The sequence below is a fragment of the Aspergillus heteromorphus genome, assembly GCF_003184545.1.
Source record: "Aspergillus heteromorphus CBS 117.55 chromosome Unknown BO70scaffold_1, whole genome shotgun sequence".
In the NCBI taxonomy this organism is placed as follows: domain Eukaryota; kingdom Fungi; phylum Ascomycota; class Eurotiomycetes; order Eurotiales; family Aspergillaceae; genus Aspergillus; species Aspergillus heteromorphus.
In genome coordinates this window covers 2,884,650-2,903,637 of record NW_020290406.1, presented here as the reverse complement: position 1 = coordinate 2,903,637, position 18,988 = coordinate 2,884,650, and the positions used below count along the sequence as shown (strand labels likewise).

Here is an 18,988-nt window from a genome sequence, read left to right as displayed (position 1 = left end):
GGCATTTAAGAAATAAAGATAGGAACTAGCACGCGCCTAGCAGGACTTAGTTAAGACTTAAGAGTCTCCGGCACTCCATTCCTCTTCACCTGCTGGCTTGTCCGCCATACCCGTTCCGGTAACGGGTAGGGTCCGATGTAGGATGAACACCTCGATATCCCCTCCGGTGTAGGCCTGGAGAATGGAGATAGATAGCACTACGAACGAGATACTCGGGACTTTCGTCGGCTATCTAGTATCTAGTATCTAGTATCTATATTGTTGATTATCTGATGTCGATGACCCTGTCTATCTACCCCACAGAACTGCCTAGTCCTGGTACTGAGTACAATAACTACTCTATGTTACAGCATTCTGTGTCGCCCTAAGGTAGCAATGGGAACACAAATAAGGTAGATTGCCGTGGTCTACCTCTTCTACCCCTGTGTACGGAGAGTCCCTCACCCGAGATACGAGACCGGAGGCCCCCGAGACAACCTTCTCAGCCGTGAAAGTCCAATGAAACCAACGGGCACCCGAAACACTAAACAGGCAGGCAGGCAGGTGGGCAGACGGCAGATCGCAGACCGGCGAACCGGGCTCCTGAAAGACCCGAACGAACGTCGGGAGGACACGGGGCAGACGGGGGTGGTGATTGGCGCAGCGATTCGTTATCAGGGCGCGAGGCTAAACTAGGCCGGATCGGGGGCTAGCGGGGGCCAGCGGGGGCCCCACGCGAAGCCGGTGGCGGGCAGGGCCTTATCGTGGGCTCCCAGCCAATCGATCGGGGGAGGTGATGAGCTGAGAGAAATGGCCGTGATAAGAGGTTGCTTTTCCACGGATCGGGTTGAAACACAACAGTCTATCTACGGGATATCTATGCCAATGGCCGTGGGTTGTGGGCTGTGCATTGGGATGGTTCCAAGGTCAGACATCCCGGGGTTTTGGGATAATGGATAATACCAGGTCTGTCTCATAGTACCTGCAGTATAGGTAGGGACTAAGTACTCCGTACTATATAGTATAGTATAGTATATACAGACAGTATACGCAGAGACGAGAGAGATAATCGATAGGTACGATAACAATGGGCCTCAAATTTGATCCTGGAGGAACCACCAACGGCCTCTATCTATCTACATATCTATCTCCCAGCGGAATCTGAGCCGCGAGTATCCGGAACGCTCTCTGTAGATTGGACGTGTGTTCATCGGTTATCACTGGGATGCGTGATAGCTGTCGGAGTTCCGCGCGCATACCTTAGAGGGGGAAAGGGTCAGGGTACATAAGGGATACTGAGCCCAGCAATCGCGCGCGTTGGATTTCGTCGGTTGGCTCTTCGCCCAGTATCTACGCTGTATCTATATGGATGACACTTCCAAGAGCGAGGCCTAGATGCATGCCCTCCGGTATACTGCACTCCGGGCAATACGGTGAGGGTGGTGATGGTGGTGGTATTAGTACCTGGCCCGTACCAGCCATCAGCCAGTTGCAGAGGAAACTCTGATGTCGAGTCTGGACAAAGACCACCTCTGCTATGATGCCAATGGCTGCGAGGGATCTTGGTCTGCATGTGATGCAGTCAGTGTCTACACTACACTGTAGACAAGAAAAGAGTCTCACAACAAGCTCTATCTACTTACTCACTGACACTGTATAACTACACTCACTATCTTAGGTACTACTTACTACTATACAGTCTCCTTCAGTACACCGTACAGAACACCAGAATCCTCCGATGCGGCGCGGGGATTTGCCACCGACGGTGCCAGAGCCGGCGGGCTTGGCCGATGTGGAGAGGAGGTTTTGCCACGGGAAACTCTAGTGGCTCAAGCAGCCATCATCTTGAACATGAGAGGATGAATAAGAAGCAGACGAAGAAGAAGAAACAGCAACAGGAACAACAACAACAAGAAGAACAAGAACAACAACAACAACAACAATAATATATATCATCAACGGCAGCAAACCGAAGAATATTGTCGGGCTACTACTACTACTACTACTACTACTACTACTACTACTACTACATCATGGTTTTATCATCTGCAAGGCCATCATCCTTCCAGTCAGGATGATCGGCGGGCCCGAGTTTATTTTATGCCATTTGATTTTTCACTCATTGGATCCGCCCTTCTCTCCGTTATCTTTGGGGGTCCAGTCAAACTCAGGCCTTTCCGTTTCTTGCCTTTTTTTTGCCTTTTTTCTTTTTCTTTTTTTTTTTTTTTTTTTTTTTTTTTTACTGTTTTCTTTTTCTCGTCTAACCGCGCCTCCCTTACGTGGAGGAAGTTAGAAGAAGAAGAAGGAGAAGAAAAGGGACGAGGGCAATGCAGGGTTTCACTTGACAATTCATTCATGATCCCCTTCATCCCACGCGAGACGGATCGGTTTCACCTGCATCTGGCAGGGCAGCATATCTCTCTCTCTCTCTCTCATCTCTCTCGGTCGAACGCATCACTAATAGATATTATTGACCGTCGTGGGCTCCACCCGCGCCCAACGTTTGGTTTGGAATCCGGCCGATCTGAGCCAACTTTAGGGGACTGACTTGCTTTGACTGACACGATCCTATTATCGCTGCTATCGTGTCGGATTGGTAAACGCTACTTGCTCCCTCTTCCCTTCTCGACGACTCCTTCTCCCCCATCTCTTGGAAAGGCCAGGCCCACTCCTGAGGTGCCTTTCGCTTTCCAGAAACTCGTCGCCCGGCCACTCCACTCGGCTCCTCCCAGGCCACTCAAGTCCCTCGTCCACTCTTATTTATATAGTCCACGTCCTCCGCCCCCCGTGGCGGTTTTTTTCTCCACACCCGGCGGAGTCTCTTCACACCTTCTCCCATTCCATCCTCCTCCTCCTCCTCCTCCTCCTCACGGCATTCCGTCCTTGCACCCATTCCTGCGTGCGAGCGGCCTGACATTCCTGCACAACCTCGACTCCTGCTTTCCCGCACCCGCTCACTCACTCCCCTCCTTGCCTCCTCCAAGGTCTCAATCTCTCTCCGGCCTCGATCCGATCTTGCTTCCGCATTCTCGACCCTCCGTTACACCCGTGCACCACGCGCCTGTTCTCGACTGGAGGACGACCTGGCGGTGGTGACTTTGAACTCGTTTTTACGAACGCTCGTCAATCCCTCGCTTCAGCCTTTTTCTTGCTAGGCTAGACCGTCACCATGTCGGACAAGGTGGGCGTCTACATCCCCCAGTATGCGTCATACAACTGGACGGGCGCGCCTTCCGATTACGAAGCCCTCACCACCAATGATATCGGTGGCGATTCCCGTATGTTCGCCAGTGTTTGTTGGTCCTGATGGTGCGTGAGACTCACAGCTTGCCTAGGAACGGAAAACCTGAACAAATGGTTCCAATCGGGTGACCAGGCCTACATCATCCTGGCTTCGGCCATGGTGATGGTCATGGTCCCCGGTCTCGCCTTCCTCTACTCCGGTCTCGCCCGCCGCAAGTCGGCCTTGAGTATGATTTGGGCCTGTATGGCTTCTTTCTCCGTCGTCACCTTCCAGTGGTATTTCTGGGGCTACTCCCTAGCCTTTTCACCCACGGCAACCAACGGATACATCGGAAATCTGCGCAACTTCGGTCTGATGAAGACGCTGGCAGATCCCAGTCCGGGCTCGCCACTCATCCCTAACCTTCTCTATGCATTTTATCAGGTATGACCGATTCTCTCCCCCTCCCCACCGACTGTTCTCGACCGATAGCTGACTGGGGCCTGCATTAGATGCAATTCTGTGGAGTAACGGCTGCGATTATCATGGGAGCCGTGGCAGAACGCGGACGCATGTTGCCTGCGATGGTGTTTGTTTTCATCTGGGCCACGATTGTGTATTGTCCCCTGGCTTGCTGGGCGTGGAACGTTAATGGTTGGGCCTACAACTACGGAGTCTTGGATTATGCCGGTGGTGGCCCCGTCGAGATCGGGTCTGGTTTGTCGGCTCTCGCCTACTCGATGGTCCTGGGTCGACGCCAGGAGCGGATGATGCTGAACTTCCGCCCGCACAACGTCTCCCTCATCTTGCTCGGCACCGTCTTCCTTTGGTTCGGATGGCTGGGCTTCAACGGTGGCTCGGCATTTGGAGCGAACCTTCGGGCCACCATGGCTTGCTGGAACACTAACCTGACGGCGGCCTTCGCGGCCATCACCTGGGTTCTTCTCGATTGGCGTCTGGCCCGGAAGTGGTCCATGGTCGGCTGGTGCTCTGGAACCATCTCTGGTCTGGTCGCGGCCACGCCCGCCTCGGGGTTCATCACCCCGTGGGCCAGTGTGATTCTGGGTGTTGCGACCGGCATTGTTTGCAACTACTCCACCAAGGGTAAGTCCCTTGACTGCATCGGGTTTGCTGTTTCCTAACTAACGATCACAGTGAAATACTGGATCCGTATCGACGACTCGATGGATGTGTTCGCGGAACACGGTGTCGCGGGCATTGTCGGCCTCGTCTTCAACGCCTTCTTCGCGGACGATGCGATCGTCGGACTGGATGGCGTGAACACGGGATCGAAATCCGGTGGATGGGTGATCCACAACTACAAGCAGCTCTACATCCAAATCGCCTACATCGTGGCCACCTGCGCCTACGCGTTCGTCATGTCCGCCCTCATCGCCTACGCCATCAACGCGATTCCCGGCCTGAAACTGCGTGCCTCGGAGGAAGCCGAGCTGCTGGGCATGGATGACGACCAGCTGGGCGAGTTCGCTTACGACTACGTCGAAGTCCGCCGTGACTACCTCGCCTGGACCCCGCAGAAGCACGACCAGCTCGAGGACGGCCACCAGATCCCGGCCGCTGCGCGGTACGGAATTGGCGAGCACAGCGAGATGATGCTGGACGGCCACGCTCTGGACGGCCACGCCCCGGTTGGCGTGGACAGCCGCGGCTGCAGCGAAGGGGACTCGGGCATCCAGGAGATCAAGGTGGTGCCGGCGCCGCGACAGATGGCCGAACATCGGGCGCCTCACCAGCCGGAACCCGCCGGGGAGCCCGTCTCCCTGACCGAGAAGGACCTGCCTTGAGCCTCGTCTCGTTTCCCTTATGTCTCGTTCGTTCTTTGTCTTTTGTGATATCCAGCGATTGCCTTTCCTTTTAGCCCGGCAGAGCCATTTTTTGTACATGTATTATTTGGCGGCGATTTGGGGGTGCGGCGTTTTTTTTTTTTTTTTTTTTTTTTTTTACTTCTGGGGTCTGGGTCCGACAAAAGCCCGCGGGTCATGTATCCCTACCTGTTGGGTGAAATTGTATGTGTATATATTAGGATATCAGCGCGGAGGGTTGGATTTTGGGACTTTGATTCCAGATTGATACCAGTACATGCATAGATTGGTTGAATTTACTTGTGATCATACGATACTTGGACAGGAAGTAGCGAGTAGCCAGTAGCCTACTAGTAGTTATCTAGTCTTTATAATTGGCCTGCATACTGTGTAGAATGGGTTCCACTTAGACTACTAGTATCGAGGTATTGCCTTGGCTAGATAGACGGCTGGCGCTGGCAGGGCAGAGCTTGGACAAAACAGGCAGGTGAGCACGTGGTCAGACATTATTATGCCCGGACACCCTGGACAATATTGTATCACCATACTCCGTATCTACTATATATACCGAGTATGCGTGGGCTGGACCGGCTAACCCACCTTGACAGTTCACAGTGGTAATGGGTTAGTGGTATGAAACTGTACAAGCGTCAGTCACCAAGCAAGCAAAGAAACAAACACTCAGCATCGGAAAACAGTGCCAATTCTAATGCAAGGGTGGAGCCAGATCGGGCTGATATTTGCATATATGTTGTATGTTGTATGTTGTATGTATGTATGTAAATAGATAGATAGATATATACAATGAATGGCTAAAAAAACAACAGTGGGTTCTAATCCTTCCAAGAAAGAAGACCACGAGAGTGTGGGAGTGGGGGGAGAGAAAGAGAATTCTACGATAAAGACAAGAATTAAACCTTCCGCACCATGCCTCGCACGCGCATCCTCTCCTCCCGACTTAACTTGTCGACGACGTCAGCGGTCTCGCCGCCACGGAGGACATCGTCCCATTCGTCCTCGTCCATGCCCATCACCAGCACCATCTGCAGACAGCGCGCGAATGCCTCGCGGTGGCGGTATCGGCCCGGGGCTGCCTGCGTGCCGCCTATGTCGACGGCGGCGCTCACCACGCCTGCGAGGTCGCGTTCCAGACGGGTGGCGCCGAGGGCGTTCACGCGGCCGTGGTACGACCAGAGACGCTTTTCCAGGAGCCGGGCTAGATAGGCCACAGTGACGGTAAGGAGACGGTCGAAGGCGGACGCGGTGAGGATGCGACACAGCGGGAGGAGCAGCTCGGTCCAGGCGGCGGCGAAGCGCGGGCGGACGAGCTCGGCGCGGCTGGTCGGGTCGGTGTCGTCGTCCCGGACGGTGCCGTCAGTGACAAAATCGGGGTCGTCTGAGTCGTCGTCGTGGTAGACGGTGCGGGTTGGGTCGGTGTCTTCACGCGGCTGGTATTCGATGTCGCGGAAGGCATCGGACAGGATGGGGCGGAGCCGGTGTTTGATGACATTGTTAAAGACGACCTGGATGCCGTCGGAGAGGAGGTCGGTGACCTTGGACTCGAATGAGGCGGACAGCGACTGCAGTGTTTGGGTGGCGCGACGGGCATCCTCGGGCACGGGGAAGAGGGCGAGCAGCGGGTCGACCTCCTCGGGCTGGCCATCGGGGCCCGGGAGGGCCTTTTTGGGCTCGATGTGGTTATTCAGGATGCGGCGGACGTAGTCGACGGCGACGTCGAGGTTGTTGATCAGGACGAGGAAGGAGATCACGAGCGGCTCCGGGGGATGGCCGCCCTGGACGACGGCGCGGGGGTAGCACTCGTCGCGCATCTTGCGCTGGGTCATGCCGATGAAGTCCGAGCCCAGGACCCGCGAGAGCGTGGGCACGACGCCGGTGACGACAGAGATCTGCGACGTCGCCAGGGACTGCTGCAGGACCTTGTTCACGATGTACATGATGTCGTCGACGGCGGAGGTGATGTGCGGCGGTTCGCACTTGAGCGGTCTCAGCGGATTGAGGGTCAAGCCAGAGGGTTGTTCGTCCAGCTGGAACGCCTTCTCCACGGATCGTCGGAAGAAGAAGGTGGTCATGGTGTTGAACGGGCCGGCGAGACGCTCGCTGATCTTCTTGGATAGGGTGGATTCTCGGAGGAACTGAGGGAGGGTGAACTTTTGGTTCTCGTCGCCGGGGGGCTATCGGATGTTAGCTAGACCTCAGAATGGGGAAGATAGTAAACTTACGTTGCATGTGTCTGCTAGGAACCGGCAGTACAGCGACCAGCGACCCAACATAATTGCCATTTCGTTGAGGAGCCCGTCGATCTCCTTCATATCCACGCCCTCATCCTCGGCCGCGGCTCCGTCCCGGACCGCAGGCGAGTTGGACCGGGGCGTCCCACCGCGCTGGGGCGGAAGAAAGCTTTGCACGAGAAAGGTGAACGCGTATGACTTGGTGTCAGTCAGCTTGCGGTCCACGTGCCTCTCATCGCTCCAGGTATCCAGGATGATCCCGCCCTGGACATCCGCCTCGAGCTGCAGACGCTCGATGACCCGGTTCATCTTGCGCGGCCCGTAATGGCGTTCCACCAGGCCTCCGTGACCATCGATAATCTGCGCGATATGCTCGAACAGCTTGGTGAGTGCATTCGCGTAGAAGAAGCCATCCTTAGTTGCGGAGCCCCCGGTGCCTGCGTTGAGATTGGAGCGGGCCCGCGCAGCGACACCCTGACAGACGTAGCGTCCGTAGACATCCAGGCCCACCTCGGAGCGCCCGATGAGCGGAAACAGCTTGAAGAAGCGCGTGATCCGGGCGTCGTTGTTCTCCTTGACGGCCTTGTCGAACTCGCGCAGGAACAAGCCGCAGAGCGACTCGGCGGCGTTGTCGAGGGTGACATTCGGGGGATCAGGCACCTCGGCCGTAGGAACCATCTGGGCGGCGAAGGCCCCATGCACCACCTCCGGGGGAATCCTGGCGGCCCGGTTCAGGTAGCTGGCGGCCGTCTCCCAGTCCTGGGGCGCACCCATGGAGCCCGCAACACCCAGCACGCAGGCCTTGAGCTCGGAGACCTGCTCGACGACTTCCAGAGTAGATTTGACGCGAGATTGTTCCAGGTCGAGGCGGCGGACGGCGCTGGAGATGCGGTCGGCAGTGGCTGCGGCGTTGGACAGCATGCCATGGCTGATAGTGCGCGTGGTGGTGGTGTGGGACCCGAGGTGGGCGCGGAGCAAGTCCAGGCGGCCGAGCTCTCGGGAGAAGTCCTTCTGGGAGGCAACGAGGGCGTCCAGGCGGGCTGTAACAGAGGCCTCCTGGTCGTGCAGGTGCGACAGGGTGGCTTTGATCTCGGCGACGGAGCTGGCGTTGAAGATGTCGGCTGGGGGGGATGATTCGGACGGCCGAGGGTCGGACGGGGAGGAGACCACTGCGTGGCCATTAGCCACAGCAGCGGTAGATTTAGGCATGGTCCGCCGGAGGAGGAGGATGGGAGGGTGAGACGCAATTTAGGGGAAGGGGAAGGGGAAGGAGAAGGAGAAAAGGGAGATGATGGGTTTGTTGACGGGCTTACGGTTTACACGCAACGGCCATCTGGCTTCGGGCCCGTGGGCGGTGACCCCCTCAGCAATTCTGCCGCCTCTCGATTCGACGTCATCCAGACATTCCTCTCGTTTTTCTTTCTCGCCTTGTCCTCGTCTGCCATCGTCTATCCCAAGTCCACGGACATCAATCCCCGACCAACCGCCATTTATCCCCCCGACCTCCCTTCCTCAACCGCAATCCCGCCGGCATTGGCCGCCCTCGCAGACCCTGACACCCAGCCAGGCCCCGATCTGGTCGCCCGCCGTGCACCATGGGCAACGAATCCTCAACCGTGGTGGACGATTCCACCCCTCCCTCCGTGCTGGAGGCGCGCAACCTCGAGGGGGTGGCCAAGTATATCAAGCAAAGATCGGTGCAGCGGGTGGTGGTGATGGTACGATGGCCCCGCGATGTTTTCTCCCCCGCATTGGGTCGGTGATCGGCCGCCAAAAAAAAAAAAAAAGAGAGAGAGAAGAGCCCGCCGCTGACGAAGAGGCCGGTGGAAAACCACAGGTCGGAGCAGGCATTAGTACTTCGGCAGGGATCCCCGATTTTCGCTCCCCCGACACGGGCCTCTACAGCAACCTGGCGTACCTGGATCTGCCGGAACCGGAGGACGTGTTCGACATTGGCTTCTTCCGCGAGAACCCCCGGCCGTTCTACGCCCTCGCCCGCGAGCTGGCCCCCGGCCAGTTCCGTCCCACCATCGCACACTCGTTTATCAAGCTACTCTACGACGAGGGCCTGCTGATGAAGCACTTCACCCAGAACATCGACTGCCTGGAGCGCCTGGCCGGCGTGCCGGGCGACATGATCGTCGAGGCTCATGGAAGCTTCGCGACGCAACACTGCATCGACTGCAAGGCGGAATACCCGGATGATCTCATGAAGGCGGCCGTCGCCAAGGAGGAGGTGCCGCACTGCCTCCAGTGCCAGGGGCTGGTGAAGCCGGACATTGTATTCTTCGGCGAGGCGCTGCCGGCGGACTTCTTCGAGAACCGCGAGCTGCCCGAACAGGCGGATCTCTGCATCATCATGGGGACAAGCCTAACGGTGCAGCCGTTTGCCAGCCTGCCCGGGCTGGTGCGCGAAGGGGTGCCGCGCGTGCTCATCAACATGGAGCGGGTGGGCGGGCTGGGGTCCCGGCCCGACGACGTGCTGGTCCTGGGCGACTGCGACACGGGGGTGCGGAAATTGGCGCGGGCGCTGGGGTGGGAGCAGCAGCTGGAGGCGATGTGGGAGGCCACCAAGCCGGATCAGGGGACGCGGGAGGCGGAGCAGGGGCCTCCGCCAACGCGAGAGGAGCAGCTCCAGGACGAGGTGGACCGGTTGACGGAGGAGGTGGACCGCACGCTGGGGTTCTCCAGCGCGTATGAAGAGCGGGTGCGGCGGCACCTGGAGGGCACATCGTCGCAGAAGACGGACAGTGCGGAGGAGACAACGAGGAGGACGACGACAACAACAGGCGCGGGGCAGAACGATAGCGAGAGCGTCGGGGGACTTGGGCATGTGTTCCCGCATCTGGCACGGGCCAACAAAAGCGGGTGAGGAGCGGATGACATGGATGGGATGGGATAGGATAGCATAGATGGCCCCTGGCCGGATGGCGTTGGGTGGCTGGCGTTGAGGCCTCCCGACTGGCCGGAATGAGGGGGAATCCCAATCGGGAGCGAGAACCCCCACGACGATACATACATACTGATACTGTTAGAATAATGAGTTGATACAAAACTACTGGGTCCGGGCGATTGTTTGGGCCATTGGATGGGAGAAGGAGAAGGATGAAGAGGGAGGGATGGATGACAGGACGGAGCCGGTCGTAGAACATTCCTGGGCCGGCCAGCCCTAAATTTCCGCAGTCGTCGATCTCCCCTTCCTAGTTCTTCCACGCCGGAAGCATCTCTCCAGACTCCAGACTCCAGTCTATCACACAACCCGGGGAGAGGGGGACGATGGGATGGAAAGCAACAAGACGGGGGTAGGCCCAAAGCAACGCCCGGTGAGGGTTGAGGGCTCTGGCACTGGGCGGGCTGGAGAACTGCGGGGCTGAACCACCGGCCAAATCCAGTCCGTTTGGTGCCCCACGTCATCTGCTTTGCTGCTTGTTTCTCTTTCTCTTCTCTCTCTCTCTCTCTCTGCAACACTTCTTCTCCTCTTCCATCTCCCACTACAATCTCCCTCTCCCCTTCCCTCTCTTCCTTCACAACCTCTCACAACTGTCATCATGGTCGGACTCGGTCCCAAGCACCCCCCCTCCCGCAAGGGTATGTATGCTGATGCTGATGTTTTGCTTGACCCCCCCCCCCTCCCCCACTCGGCTGCCCCTAAATTACCCCTCGGGATGCCGGTCGCTGACCCAATTGCTCCCCCCCCCCCCCTTCTCCAGGCTCCGTTGCCGACATCCCCCAGGATCTCCTCAAGCAGATCAAGGACTTCGAGGATGAGTTCACCGTCAACAGCGCCACTCTCAAGAAGGTCGTCGACCACTTCGTCTCCGAGTTGGAAAAGGGTACGTCCGCGCCGGCCATCGGCTTCCGAGTCGGCCCAGTCCTGAAGGATCCAGTCGCCCACTAACCCGTCGTGACCCGTCGCAACAGGTCTCAGTGTCGAGGGTGGTAACATTGTAAGTTGTCAATTCTCAATCCTCAATCTCCATATTCATGCCCGACCCGCCTGTGGACGCCGACTGACCCTCCCTTGCCAGCCCATGAACGTCACCTGGGTGATGGGATTCCCCGATGGCCACGAACAAGGAACCTTCCTCGCCCTCGACATGGGCGGCACCAACCTGCGCGTCTGTGAGATCACCCTGACCGAGGAGAAGAGTGCCTTCGACATCACCCAGTCCAAGTACCGCATGCCCGAGGAGCTGAAGACCGGTACCGCCGAGGAGCTGTGGGAGTACATCGCCGACTGCCTGGAGCAGTTCATCAACTCCCACCACGAGAACGAGAAGGTCTCCAAGCTGCCCCTGGGCTTCACCTTCTCCTACCCGGCCACCCAGGACTACATCGACCACGGTGTCCTGCAGCGCTGGACCAAGGGTTTTGACATCGATGGCGTCGAGGGCAAGGACGTCGTTCCCCCGTTGGAGGAGATCCTCAAGAAGCGCGTAAGTCGCGACTGATCCGGGCCATTGCCGGCATAACTAATACTCCCCCGACAGGGCCTGCCCATCAAGGTCGCTGCGCTGATCAACGACACCACCGGAACGCTCATCGCCTCCGCCTACACTGACACTGCCATGAAGATCGGCTGCATCTTCGGCACCGGTGTCAACGCTGCCTACATGGAAAAGGTCGGCCGCATCCCCAAGCTGGCCCACATGAACCTGCCCGCCGACATGGACGTGGCTATCAACTGCGAGTATGGCGCCTTTGACAACGAGCACATCGTGCTGCCCCTCACCAAGTATGACCACATCATCGACCGCGACTCGCCCCGTCCCGGCCAGCAGGCCTTCGAGAAGATGACCGCCGGTCTGTACCTGGGCGAGATCTTCCGTCTGGCCCTGCTGGACCTGCTGGACAACCACCCCGGCCTCATCTTCAACGGCCAGGACACCTCGGAGCTGCGCAAGCCCTACCTGCTGGACTCGTCGGTCCTGGCGGCCATCGAGGAGGACCCCTACGAGAACCTGGAGGAGACCGAGGAGCTCCTCGAGCGCCTGCTGAAGATTAAGGCTACCCCGGCGGAGCTGGAGATGGTCCGTCGGTTGGCCGAGCTGATCGGCACGCGTGCCGCCCGCCTGTCCGCGTGCGGTGTGGCTGCCATCTGCAAGAAGACCGGCATGGAGTCCTGCCACGTCGGTGCGGACGGCTCGGTGTTCACCAAGTACCCCCACTTCAAGGAGCGCGGTGCGCAGGCCCTGCGGGAGATCCTGGACTGGGCTCCCCAGGAGCAGGACAAGGTGAGCATCATGGCCGCCGAAGATGGATCCGGTGTGGGTGCCGCCCTCATTGCGGCCCTGACCCTGAAGCGGGTCAAGGCCGGCAACCTGGCGGGTATCCGCAACCTGGCGGACATGAAGACTCTGCTATAGAGGGGGGGGGGGAGGCACACTGGCGCACAATTTGAATATAGGTTAGGTGTTGTGAGGTGATTCGGACCTGGCGGAAAATATACAGTGACATGCAGATATGGAGCATTCGATAATGGAGATCACGATAGATGTGACCAATTCGGTCTACAATCAATACTATGAATTCAAAGACTATACGGAGCACGGAGTAGAAAGCATGAACTCGCCTGACTCGACCGGACGGATTCTTTTCCCAGACCACTTGATGGGTGGGCGAGGGAATGCAGGTCTGCTGGACGGGTGAAGAATGCCACCAAGCCAAGGTTGGCAGACATTCCCAGAGCGAGCCAGGAATGCCCAGGACTACCGCTGGGTTTCACAGAGGACATCATCCAAGGAGAGAGCGATCCCTTTACACCGGGGTAAATATGTCATCGTCAACAAACAGTCGCCTCGCATCATAGGTCATCCGCGTTCTAAAACGTCTGGGGGAATGCACCATGATCCCAGGACTGCCCGATCACCTGCCCTCCTCGACGATTGATATCCCTGGAGCAGACAGACAAACTCTTATGACTCCCTGCCCAGTCGATAGGGATGGATGGAGCATAACGTATAAATACCGTAGTAGTAACATTACAGCCGGCGCCCCCTTCCCCATCCCCATCCCGAGCCCTATCTTCATCCCTCCCATCCCTCACCACTCGCCACCAACGCTCGCAACCATCCTCATCTTCTCTCATTATTACCCTGCCCACCCACCTCCAACCAACAGCCAGACACAAACACAATGAAGTTCTCCCTCTCCCTCCTCACCATCGCCCTAACGGCCACCACGGCCCTCGCCACCGCCGTCTCCTCCCCCAACAACGACAACGGCTCCCTCGGCCGACCGGGCACCCTGACCAGGAAAGCCCTCGGGCGTGTGGCGGCCGCCTCGTCCGCCACGACGCCCTCAAGCACCCCGGACGCCGATGCCCCTTCGGAATCGGATGATGGCGAGAGCACCTCCAAGTCTGCCGCGGAGCAGGCGGAGCAGGCGGCGAAGGAATCGGACGTATGTTCTTCTATTCTATCTAGAGAGTTTGACTATTGATTGCTTGAATGAATGGTTGACTAACTAAATGTATAGCCCAATGATTTCGTGAGATTCCCTCTCCCTTTTTGAAGGAGTGCATCACTGCATGGTATATACTATGGATGATATTGCATGTGTATACGTGTACATGCACTGCGTGCACTACATACGCCCCGTTCCATCCCATCCCATCCCGTCTGATCCCCCAAAACGAACAATGAGAGAGAGAGAGAGAGAGAGAGAGAGAGAGAGAAGATTGCTAACATAGTATCTACCCCTCTCGAACGGAACAGTTAACCGGAATCGTTGGCTTTGTAAGTATCTTCCTTACCTACCATTTTTCCCCTTCCTCCTTCCCCCTTCTAGTTCAATATCATCAAGACAGAAAGGCTAATAAGCATGGATGGATGTACAGATTGGCGGTCTGGTGAGTTTCATTCTATTTATAATCTCTCTCTCTCTTGGATATCCTGGTGGGGAATTAAAAGAAGAGAGGGTACTCAATGCTACGAACGTGATGTTAACATCACCGATCTATCTAGGGTCTGCGCGACGTGGGTGGCCAGTAAGAAGGAGAGTTGCTTACGTTCCAACATAGGATAGGATAAGCTATCTATCTATCTGGATAATCTGCGTCTGTTCGGGTTACTACCCACTGTATTATTCAGGGAGGGGGCCGAGGGCTGAATGCTCCATGCTATCAGGAGCTCTCTGTATGTGTGCTGAGTTGTGTTGTGTTCTGATCGTGATCGTGATCGTGTTCGTGGCGACCAAGTCGGTGTTTAGTGTTTGTTTACACTAGATTACCTTATTTATTGTGTTTGATCTAATTGGTTCGAGGTTGGGTCGATGGTGTTAACTTTTCAAAGTATGGGCAAATATCTAAGGAATATCAATACTACCAAATATACTACTACTATCCATCCCCAACTAAACCTGCACCTCCAGTAAACTAAACATGATGTTATGAATACCACACCACCCGATAATTAACGTCTATGAACGTATGAACGTATGAACGTATGAACGTATGAACGTATGAACGTATGAACGTATGAACGTATGAACGTATGTATGTATGTATGTATAACATCATTACACTACCGCACATCTATACAACATAAAATCCCCATACAGTAATGCTACCATGCAACACGAACTTTTCTACTCCACCCACTCAACCCACTCACCACACGCACACAAGAACAAGAACATCTCACCCCCGGATCTCCCACAGCCGGATGCGACCCTGCTCATTACCCACGGCCAACTGCTCCGAGTTGGGCGAGATAGCGACGGACGAAATACGCCCGAAAGGCGTGTTCGAGGTGGGCCAGTTGCGGTAGACCGTGCAGCTGGGGAGATGGACTACCGAGATCATTCATGTTAGTATTTATATTGCATTGTATGGAGGGGAGTGGAGTGATAGTTAGAGGGGGCATACCGATTCTCAAGGCATCTCTCTTCCAGCGACTGGCCATGACGAAGAACTGTCCGTCGGGGGCAAACTCCAGATGGCTGATCGGGGTGGTGAGCTGGTCCAGGGCGCGGACGGGTTCGGGGTTGCGCGGAATGGCCTGGTTGGAGTCGGCGTCGGACCCGGACGAGGGCTTCGCGGCGTAGGCCGCGGCCCAGTCGCGGCGGTCGTAGACGTTGACGACACCGCTGGAACTGCCGATGGCAACCCAGCGGTCGCCGCCGAGCTGGGTGCGTCCGGAGCGGCCACCCAGGCTGAGCACGGTGGTGCCGACGGCACCGGCATCCAGCCAGCGGGCGACGACGCGGTTCAGCCGGCCGTCCCACTCACTGACCTCTCCGTTCTTGCTGGCCACCGTCATGCCCTCGCCGTCGCTCCACCAGGCGAAGTCCGCGACTCCGCCGCGGCCGTCCACGCGCACCTGCGCGATCCACTGCGCCGTGCCGGAGTCCAGCACGTTGATCAGGCCGCCGCCCTTGCGCGACGAGCCCACCAGCCCGACGTACCGCCCACAGGGCGACAGCTTGAATCGCTCCATCGACTTCTGTTCCTCCTTGCGGTCGGCCGTGCCGTTGACCTTGTCCACCTTGCCGGTCTCCATGTCCCAGATGTGGAAGTAGCGCCGGCGGCCGGACGCGAAGATCCGGTTGCCGCTGGGGAGGTGGAACGCGGAGCTGTGGATGGGGGTTTTGCGGATGTGAAACGAGGTGAGGAGGGGGTTGGGCGCCGGGGCCGAGGGGGAGATGTGGTGGAGGAAGAGCGTGGCCGCGGGTCCGGAGGAGAGCAGCAGCGGGTAGTGAGGGTGGTACATGAGCGAGTCGACGGAGGACTATATCCTATGTTAGGCGAAGAAACGTAAAGAGGCGAAGGGGGGAGACTCACCGGCTGGTCTTTGCCAACGTCCTTCAGACGCTGGATATCAATCACCTCCTGGCGCATCTTTCTCCGGCCGCCTGTCGTCTTCTCCTCAAGCTTGGTGAGCTCCGAGGCGCCCTGCAGCAGCTTGGCCAGAGGCTGTGTGGACATGGACTCCTCGTCATCGGTGTCCATGTCATCCGCATCGGAGTCGTTCTTGGGCTGGTTGGCCTCGGGGTTAGCCCAAGCCGGCATGGGGTTCAATTGCAGATATTGCCGGCGCAGTCGCCGGATGTATTCCTTGCCGCCGATGACATCCTCCGACTCGGCGACACGCAGTTTGCGCAGGCGCTGCTGGCTCGCCAGCGAGATCGTGAGACGATCGTCGTCGCTATCGTGCCATAAGGCGGGCATACCGGCCTCCTCCTCACTACCATCGGAATCCTCCGACGGCGCCTCCATGAGATCCGTCGACACGGGCCCGGCGCCAGAATCCAGGAAGAAAAGCTACATCAAACAATCCCATTAGCAACCGCCGCGCACGTAGAAAAAGAGAAGTAGACCACGAACATCGGAATCCGCAACGTTCGCCAAATCCACATCGTCATCGCCCTCTCCCTCGCCCTCCTCATCCGCACTGTCCTCGTCGCTGTGATCCGCCAACACCAGACCGCGCTCGTTCTGGGTTTTCAGAGCGCCCCGGAACCCCTCGTCGTCGCCGAATAGCATCCGCTCCAGCTTCATCTCGGCATCGTCCTTCTCGGGTTCGTCCGATTCATCTGAGCTCGTTTCGTCGTCCATATCGACGTCGTTGTCAAAGTGGATGGGCTTGCCCGGTTCGAATGAGGTGACCGCGGCCGGTTTGGCCTTCTGGCGGACCTTGTCCTTGACGCCTGCCTTGGGCATGATGAGCAGTGCACGCTCAGTGGGATCGCAGGGGAAATTTCCAAGTAAGAACAAGAAACCCAGGGAGCTGGATTTAAGTATAATAAGTAGCGCTCGTCCTTGGATGTGGCAGAGAATCGACGGCCGCCGACAATAATTTTCTTCCGCGGCCGGCAGAAACGGGCGGTGAGAGGTGCGGTAAGCAAGGTATGCCTGACATGTAAGGCAACCATTACAGCCTGGATGTACCGGAGTGACTCGAAAGCATAAGTTATTATGTAGGTAAGTTGCTATTGCAATAACAGACAAATTGAAGATCTAAACATATACACGCCCATTGTCCTCCCCAACCAGTAATTTTATAAACAAGCAAAACCTGCACACGACCAACGCCCATCATGAAGCACGTGAGTGGAGTTTCATATCAGTCCCGTTCATGGGCCGTAAGCTTGGTCCCCGATTCCAACGGACCGTATTCATGGCTGCTGCCCGACCGAGCGGACGCCGACGCCGAAGAGGAAGAGCTGTGCGCAGTGCAAGTGGCGCTGTACTCGATGGACCCGAACCGGACCAAGTCTTCCTTGGGGCTCTCCAGGCCCGTCACGTCGTCCTTGCCCATGGAGTCATCGTCTGACTCAAATGATCGGTCTTCATCTGCTAGGAGTGCGTGGCGGTGCTCGCGGTCGTCCCCGCCTTCACCCGCAGTCTCCTCTTCTAGAGCCTCCGGAGACGAAGGTTTCTTGATGAATGTGTCGATGATGTAATACTGAATACCGTTCATGATGACGGGGAAGAGTAGCATGACAAAAATGATCTGCACGGCCGTGTTCCCCTCCGTCCACCGTAGGGCCCAGTCGCCCACCTTGACGATAAACGGCACCAGCTGAATGAGGAAGAAGACGCAGATTTTCATTCCCAGGAGCCCGATAAAGTATATAATGGACTGCTTGAACCACCACGAGGCGCGGGGTGGACGACCATAATTGCCCGACTCTATGGACTCCGGGGGATTCGCAAGCGGAGTATACGAGGCCAGGCGGTTGAGAATGTGAAGAATGAAAATGAGAATGGGAATGCCTAGAGTGGTCTACAACGGTGATCTCGTTAGCAGAATCACATATTGCCAGCTTCTGTGTCGGGACTTACATCGATTCCCAGGTTCAAGATGTAGAAAGAACATGGGTTCGGTTTGTAATTACTCCTGATCTCGAGCTGGCCCGCTGAGAACATCGACATCAGCAGGTTGGCGAGATGCAGCATGGCCGACCCGAAGACTTGCTTCGAGACGTCAAATGCCCACACCTTCACGGGCCGCTGGGGTCGTTCCCTCCAGCGCTTGTAGACCAGCGACAGCAGAGCCAATGCCCCGAGCGCAGCCTGCACGAGGAGCGAGAAAGGACCCAGGAGCCGACATTCTCCAGCATCGTCATCTCCGGTCGGGTCGGCACCGGTTAGGTGAAAGGGAAGGGTTTGCGCGGTCGGTGAGGGGGATGAGGAGGGAAAGGCGCTGGTGACCGAAGAGGCTAGACCGTCAGCGGGCGATGCAGCGACACCGCTACTGAGGGCCGCGATGACGGTGGTTGCGACCAGCCCCGCGAGCGATGGGAGAGTCATGGCAGCGAGGACGCTCTGTCTGGAAGGTAGGAGGGAGGAAAGGCAGGAGGAGAGATGAGTTTGAAAGGATCTCCGAACGAGCAGCTAGTGGCGTTTAATAATTGGAGGGGGTCTAGTGACCCAGCAAATGCACGACGGCGGCGTGCCTATCTCGCGAGGGATGTCCGTGTCACGAGCATATGGAGCAGGGGCCGGAACAGGATTCTGCAACCTAGAGGGACATCGACGAGACGGACGGTAGAGAAGGGAGGCAGCAGACGAGCACTCCTTTAGCAGTCAGGAACCCGAACCAGCCAGGCATCTGTCGGAGCAGCTAGCAACAAGCGGGTTTCATGGGATGATTGGGGATGAGACATGAGGTCAGGGCTGAGCCGGACGAGACACCGCCCCCGCAGTTGGTCCGCGCTAGTGCCGCGCCGGGCGTCCGTTTCGGTCGCTAGATTCTGTGCCCATTGACTGG

At 57.4% G+C, this 18,988-nt stretch overlaps 7 protein-coding genes across 7 annotated transcripts; 4 read left to right on the top strand and 3 right to left on the bottom strand.

Moving 5' to 3' along the window:
• The first annotated feature begins 2,778 nt into the window (after positions 1 to 2,778).
• BO70DRAFT_22229 (ammonium transporter) lies at positions 2,779 to 5,125 on the top strand. Its single transcript, XM_025538735.1, has 4 exons — positions 2,779 to 3,257; positions 3,315 to 3,646; positions 3,715 to 4,306; positions 4,358 to 5,125. Exons 1-4 carry the CDS (start codon positions 3,149 to 3,151, stop codon positions 5,005 to 5,007), a joined length of 1,683 nt encoding a protein of 560 aa, XP_025404676.1. The 5' UTR covers positions 2,779 to 3,148; the 3' UTR covers positions 5,008 to 5,125.
• Positions 5,126 to 5,806: 681 nt separating this feature from the next.
• On the bottom strand, positions 5,807 to 8,560 carry BO70DRAFT_384288 (Golgi transport complex subunit COG4). Its single transcript, XM_025545647.1, has 2 exons — positions 7,266 to 8,560; positions 5,807 to 7,217 (listed from the first exon to the last, which is right to left on the bottom strand). The coding sequence occupies exons 1-2, from the start codon at positions 8,481 to 8,483 to the stop codon at positions 5,937 to 5,939; spliced, it is 2,499 nt and encodes an 832-aa protein (XP_025404675.1). The 5' UTR covers positions 8,484 to 8,560; the 3' UTR covers positions 5,807 to 5,936.
• A 132-nt stretch (positions 8,561 to 8,692) lies between these two features.
• On the top strand, positions 8,693 to 10,318 carry BO70DRAFT_328380 (SIR2 family NAD-dependent protein deacylase). The gene is made up of 2 exons (XM_025540736.1): positions 8,693 to 8,992; positions 9,112 to 10,318. The coding sequence occupies exons 1-2, from the start codon at positions 8,870 to 8,872 to the stop codon at positions 10,144 to 10,146; spliced, it is 1,158 nt and encodes a 385-aa protein (XP_025404674.1). The 5' UTR covers positions 8,693 to 8,869; the 3' UTR covers positions 10,147 to 10,318.
• Positions 10,319 to 10,670: 352 nt separating this feature from the next.
• Positions 10,671 to 12,640, top strand: BO70DRAFT_384286 (putative hexokinase Kxk; the record flags this gene model as incomplete). The annotated part of the gene is made up of 5 exons (XM_025545646.1): positions 10,671 to 10,862; positions 10,985 to 11,107; positions 11,196 to 11,221; positions 11,303 to 11,710; positions 11,765 to 12,640. The coding sequence occupies exons 1-5, from the start codon at positions 10,823 to 10,825 to the stop codon at positions 12,638 to 12,640; spliced, it is 1,473 nt and encodes a 490-aa protein (XP_025404673.1). The 5' UTR covers positions 10,671 to 10,822.
• A 538-nt stretch (positions 12,641 to 13,178) lies between these two features.
• BO70DRAFT_403339 (uncharacterized protein) lies at positions 13,179 to 13,787 on the top strand (the record flags this gene model as incomplete). Its single annotated transcript, XM_025547037.1, has 2 exons — positions 13,179 to 13,676; positions 13,752 to 13,787. The coding sequence occupies exons 1-2, from the start codon at positions 13,410 to 13,412 to the stop codon at positions 13,785 to 13,787; spliced, it is 303 nt and encodes a 100-aa protein (XP_025404672.1). The 5' UTR covers positions 13,179 to 13,409.
• Positions 13,788 to 14,800: 1,013 nt separating this feature from the next.
• Positions 14,801 to 17,028, bottom strand: BO70DRAFT_306660 (WD40 repeat domain-containing protein). Its single transcript, XM_025540049.1, has 4 exons — positions 16,600 to 17,028; positions 16,057 to 16,536; positions 15,142 to 16,003; positions 14,801 to 15,065 (listed from the first exon to the last, which is right to left on the bottom strand). The coding sequence occupies exons 1-4, from the start codon at positions 16,933 to 16,935 to the stop codon at positions 14,914 to 14,916; spliced, it is 1,830 nt and encodes a 609-aa protein (XP_025404671.1). The 5' UTR covers positions 16,936 to 17,028; the 3' UTR covers positions 14,801 to 14,913.
• A 156-nt stretch (positions 17,029 to 17,184) lies between these two features.
• On the bottom strand, positions 17,185 to 18,856 carry BO70DRAFT_358059 (STIMATE family protein). Its single transcript, XM_025542201.1, has 2 exons — positions 18,061 to 18,856; positions 17,185 to 18,001 (listed from the first exon to the last, which is right to left on the bottom strand). The coding sequence occupies exons 1-2, from the start codon at positions 18,526 to 18,528 to the stop codon at positions 17,339 to 17,341; spliced, it is 1,131 nt and encodes a 376-aa protein (XP_025404670.1). The 5' UTR covers positions 18,529 to 18,856; the 3' UTR covers positions 17,185 to 17,338.
• Positions 18,857 to 18,988: the final 132 nt, after the last annotated feature.